The 6,000-nt window shown below is 44.5% G+C and overlaps 1 protein-coding gene across 1 annotated transcript in view; it reads left to right on the forward strand.

Annotated features, from left to right (window-relative positions):
* wnt2 (wingless-type MMTV integration site family member 2) overlaps positions 1-5,712 on the forward strand; it is a 48,405-nt gene extending 42,693 nt beyond the window's left edge. The window contains exon 5 of the mRNA XM_072485249.1: positions 5,062-5,712. Coding sequence (XP_072341350.1) covers positions 5,062-5,291 — 230 coding nt within the window. The 3' untranslated portion in view covers positions 5,292-5,712. The remainder of the gene's footprint in view (positions 1-5,061) is intronic.
* The last annotated feature ends 288 nt before the right edge of the window (positions 5,713-6,000 follow it).

The following is a 6,000-nucleotide window of genomic DNA, read 5'->3' on the forward strand; positions in this document are numbered from 1 at the left end:
ATTGTACAATGAACCAACCCCCTTTCAGAGATATGACATGATATGACCTTTATAAGATGATTTTCGCTACGTTATCAGATATCATAGTTGTGAATTATGGATTCATTGTGAAATGAATGTAGTAAATGTAAGCTTACCTGTTGTGTTGTAATGTTAGCACTAGGTTCCCCAGTGCCTGCCGTGAGGAAATGCAGACCTAAGAAGCAGGAGTGGCCATTCGGCCCCTCGAGCCTGTTCCACCATTCAACTAGACCATGGCTGAACTTATACCTGAATGCCATTTTCCTGCACTATCCCTTTATCCCTTGATTTTTTAACGTCTGGAAATCTAGCGATCTCTGTCTTAAATATACTCATGGCTGAGCCTTCACCGCCCTCTGGGATAGAGAATTGCAAAGATTCACCATTCTCCGAGTGAACAAATTCCTCCTTATCTTAATCCTAAATGCCTCTTCTTTTAAAACTGTGTAACCTGGTTCTAGACACCCCCTCCCACCCCCACACCCTCCCCCCCCCAAAACCCTATACCAGCTGGGGGATACGCCCCTCCTGTATCTACCCCTGTAAGAATTGTATGCGGTTCAGTGAGATTACATCTCATCCTTCTCAATTCTAGAGAAAATGCCCCGTCTCCTCAACCTCTCCTCACCGGACAATCCTGCCAGCCCGGGGTTCAGCCTGGTGAACCTTCTTTTCACTCTCTATGGCCAGTGTATCTTTCCTTGGGTAAGGAGACCAGAACTGTTTACAATACTCCAGGTGTGATCTCACCAAGGTTCTACACAATTGCAGCGAAACATCTTTACTCCTCTACCCAAATTCTCTTCAAGGCCAACCTATGACTCACCTTCTTAATTGCTACACCTGCAAATTTCAGTGACTTATAAACAAGGGCATTCAGGACCATTTGGACATCAACAGTTCTCAATCTCTCACCATTTAAGAAATACTCTACATTTCTGCTTTTCCTACTAAAAGTGGATCACTTCTCATTTTTCCAAGTTATATCCCATCTGCCATGTTCTCGCCCACTCCCTCTGTCTAAATCTTCTTGAGGCCTCTTTGCATCCCCTTCGCAACTCACATTCCCACGTAGGTTTGTGCACGAGCAAACCTGAGCCAGAATTGTAGCTTCACCTCCCCCCCACCCCCCGCAGTGGGGTCTGAAGTATTGGGAGCATAAAACTGCATGAATGGGATTCCCTCCGCGCTCCCGCCCACCCAAAGCCAGATGGGTGGGGAAGGGTTGGCAGGCCTCTGACGGGGAAACCTGCCATTGCCCCTATTTAAGGCCCTTAAGTTGGCACTTAATGTTCACTTCAGGGCCTTTTCCTACCGGCTTCAATTTTTACGCTGGTGGGCGCCAGTTGGACCAAACTGGAAAATGTTTTCACCCTCGATCTCGGGCAAAAGGTGCGGGGTGGTTGGGAGGGGGGGAGGGGGGGGGAGCTGCCTCAATCAGAAGGCCACCAGACTGGAGATTGCCCTCACCTCAGAGACCTGGGAGAAGATCTGGCCAACTTGATTGGATAGCAGCCCTCCGAGGAGGGAATTCCATCAGGGGGCACAGAGTCCTCACCATCCTGAAAATTGAAGCCTTGTAACTAGTACATTTGGCCCCCACATTAATATCATTGATATAGATTGTAAACAGCTGAGTCCCAATCACTGAGCTTGGCGGTTCCCCACTAGTCACATTCTGCCAACCGGACAATGATCTGCTGCATCACCTTTTGTGCTAGATTTTTGTGTCTAAAAGGAATGTATATTTGTTGTAAGCCATGTATGAATTGTTTAAATGCGTGACCATGGTCACACGTTTAAAAAAAAAAAATTTAGAGTATCCAATTTTTTTTCCACTTAAGGGGCAATTTAGCATGGCCAATTCACCTACCCTGCACATCTTTTGAGTTCATAGATTCATAGAATCTATAGTGAGAAGGAGGCCATTCAGCCCATCGAGTCTGCACCGGCTCCTGGAAAGTGCACCCACCCAAGCCCACACCTCTACCCCATCCCCACAACCCAGCAACCCCACCCAACACGAAGGGCAATTTCCGACGCTAAGGGCAATTTATCATGGCCAGTCCACCTAACCGGCACATCTTTGGACTTGTGGGAGGAAACTGGAGCACCCGGCGGAAACCCACGCACACACGGGGAGAACGTGCAGACTCTGCACAGACAGTGACCCAAGGCGGGAATCGAACCTGGGACCCTGGAGCTGCGAAGCAATTGTGCTAACCACTATGCTACTGTGCTGCTCACTATATATTTTTTTCTTTTTTTTTGTGGGAGTGAGACCGATGCAGAGACGGGGAGAATGTGAAAACTCCACACGGACAGTGTCAGAAGGCTGGGATCGAACCTTGTACCTTGGCGCTGTGAGGCAGCAGTGCTAACCACTGCACCACCATGCCGCCATTGTCACATGTTCGAATACAGTTTCCACAATTTAACAGTCAATTTTCCCCTCATACCCTCGTAGTTTCTTTGTGCAGGTTTAAGACCCATATTATGGTCACTCTTTCCTTGAGGCTCCTTTGTAATTAGATTATTAATTAGCCCATTCTCATTTCACAATCTAAAATACCCCCTTCCCTGGTTGGTTCCTCAACGTACTGTCCTAAAAATAATGTTGTTTATATTCCAGGAATTCGTTCTCTATAATATTAGGTTTACCCAGTCTTTATGTAGATTGAAGTACCCTATGATTCTCTATTACCTTTGTTACACGCACCTCTAATTTCTTGATTTATATCATGCCCTACTACTACTGTTTGGTGCCCTATAAACAATTCCTATCAATGTTTACTGCACCTTGCTGTTACTTAGTTCCACTGATATGTATTCTATACCATCCAAACTAAGATCCGCTCTCACTAATGTACTGATCTCATACTTTATTAACAGTGTTACCTTATCTCCTTTCCCTCAAAGAACCTTGAACATTCATTTCCCAGCTCTGGTCACCCTGCAGCCATGTCCCTATGTTGCCAATTAGATTATACCCATTTACTTCTATTTGTGTTGTCAGTTCATCGACCTTGTTACCAATGCTGTGTGTATTGAGAGAGAGTGCCTTTAATTCTGTCTTTTCATTATTTTTACAGCCTCAAGCCTTATCTTCTGGTGCACTCTTAAGTTTATATGATCTGTTCCTTCCCGGTAATAGGATTTTGGCAGTGAGATTGGTCTATACCAGCGCAAAATGGGCTCGCAGTCGACTTTTTGCCCTGTCTGATTTCTTTCCTCTGAAGTTCACAATAGTTCAACCTCTTATTGGCGACTCGATTCATAGTTTTATTTTAATTTTTACACGGCTAGGCATCAACAATATTCTCCAAGTTAATGAAAAATAAAAACTGTCAGTGTGGGAAAATTGGCTGGCAATTCACTCTGAGCCCATTTCACAGTGCAATTTCACACCCAACCCATTATCTTGAACAAGAAACGCAAGACTGTGATTGAACGGCAAAGCTACAGCTTTATGAGTGAAGTCACAAATATTTAATATTATTCTATGTGTTTAAATTTAAATGATGAATTAGGGTGAGCTTTCACCATAATGTGGCTGTAATTTTAGTCTAGTTACATAGAACATACAGTGCAGAAGGAGGCCATTCGGCCCAGCAAGTCTGCACCGACTCACTTAAGCCCTCACTTCCACCCTATCCCCGTAACCCAATAACCCCTCCTAACCTTTTTGCACATTAAGGGCAATTTAGCATGGCCAATCCACCTAACCTGCACGTCTTTGGACTGTGGGAGGAAACCTGATCACTCGGAGGAAACCCACGCAGACATGGGGAGAATGTGCAGACTCCGCACAGCCAGTGACCCAGCGGGAACTCGAACCTGGGAACCTAGCGCTGTGAAGCCACAGTGCTAGCCACGTGGGCTACCGCGCTGCCCCAGTAGATAAAGATTTCCCAGCTTGTGGTAAATTCAAGACCATGCAATCCAGGGATTGTGGCTCAACCTTCAGTTTGCCTTCCATTTGTAAATCCCAGCCTGAGGGTTCAGAGAAACTCCAAGCTGAGCAGGACTATCCAGTGACCATTGCTGGAAAGTGCATGTGATATGATCATCGGGTGAGGAAGAGCTGGGGCTTAGCCATGGTGTTTTTATTGGTTAATGAGCTTAATGTGACCCACTGTCTAGCTTCCTGGTTGAAGAATAACCAGATGAGGGAGATTACAGAAGACTCTGATGAACACAGATGTGCTGCCCAGCAATAAGCAATGACTTCAGGGCAAGAGGGAAACAATTAAGGGAGAAAAATATATACACATACTCAAGAAAATGTTGAAGCAGATTCAGCTAAGCTGTTCTCTCTGCTTTCCATGAACATTGTTTCAAACCAAGTCAAAGCTTTCCTGGTCACTGCCTGTGCGGAGCCTGCATCTTCTCCCCGTGTCTGCGTGGGTTTCCTCCGGGTGCTCCGGTTTCCTCCCACAGTCCAAAGATGTGCCGTTTAGGTGGATTGGCCATGCTAAATTGCCCTTAGTGTCCAAAATTGCCCTCAGTATTGGGTGGGGTTACTGGGTTATGAGGATAGGGTGGAGGTGTGGATTTGGGCAGGGTGCTCTTTCCAAGAGCCGGTGCAGACCCGATGGGCCGAATGGCCTCCTTCTGCACTGTAAATTCTCTGAAATTCTATGGACAATCAAATCATGTTCTGTTTTACTTTATAATAGGTCAGTAAATGTTCGGTTATTAAAATGGATCACCTGCCAACTTTAACGTGACAATGCAAAGTGGAGATAAATTGCCTCATTTATCATTCACAGTCAAGAGAACGACAGGCCACAGTTTGATATCTTTGTGCGCTATCATATATCAGACAGCTGCCTGCAGATACTGAAAACTGGACTCAGAAACAGTAGAAATATAATCTTTATCATGGTTCATATAACTCAGCATTCTTAAACACACTGCAGATTCTTCATGTGTTACAAATTATTCTTTGGTGTTCAAGGGAAATTTTTGTGTCAGCTATCAGTTACCTGCTCCCAGTGTTGTAAAGAGCTGTGATATTTTTTTCCCCTTACTTGCCAGGTTCTTTGGGCACCGCGGGCAGAGTATGCAACAGGACCTCTCGAGGAATGGACGGATGCGAAGTGATGTGTTGCGGACGGGGCTACGACACCTCCCGTGTCATGCGAGTAACAAAATGTGAATGTAAATTTCACTGGTGTTGTGTGGTCCGCTGTAAGGAATGCCATGAAATGACAGACGTGCACACCTGCAAAGCTCCTAAAAATGCTGATTGGCTAGATCAGACATGAACGCCAAGAGGAAGCTTGAATATTGGTCATGGGGCACACCTGTTTTCCTACCTGATCTCTCAACGTTGACCAAACAAAAACTGTCTCCAGTTTCCATGCCATCTTCTGAATTTACAGCAGTGTCTACTTTTATTGGCATCCTAAATTATTTATGTACTGAAGACTGACATTATTTTCAATACAAACGGGGTACGTGTTTTGGAGTAATTGGACCAGAGCTATTATGGAAAAAAAGATGTGGCTTTGTCCTTACTGGAAATGCAGAATATTGCTCTTGGTAACTTATGTACAGTCACCTATTACTGTTCAGTTTTGACAAATTGTTGTAAGGGTATTAAGTTAGGGTGAAGTCAAAAGATTTTGAAACCAGCAAACTGCTCCAGCTTTGGAAATTATAAATGGAGAATTTGTGGCATCAAAATGTGCTCAATTTTATTTTATTTTGACAGTATCTCAACGCAGGTAAATGTTCTGGGCGTCATCCACAAGATATTGGAGTCCTATTTTAGAATGATCAGTTTTCCTGCCATTATCTGCTTTCCACAAATCTGGCCGGAAATAAACATGTTTCCCAACCATTCACTCAGCTGACTAAATCACAGTTACATTTTTGTTACGTTTCTGCATCAGTTAAGGAAGATCTTGGGTAACAAATAAATTCCAAACCAAGTTCTACATATCCTGCCGCAGCCTCTTCACAGTCGCTTAT

The sequence above is a fragment of the Scyliorhinus torazame genome, chromosome 19 (genome assembly GCF_047496885.1).
Source record: "Scyliorhinus torazame isolate Kashiwa2021f chromosome 19, sScyTor2.1, whole genome shotgun sequence".
NCBI classification, from domain to species: Eukaryota; Metazoa; Chordata; class Chondrichthyes; order Carcharhiniformes; family Scyliorhinidae; genus Scyliorhinus; species Scyliorhinus torazame.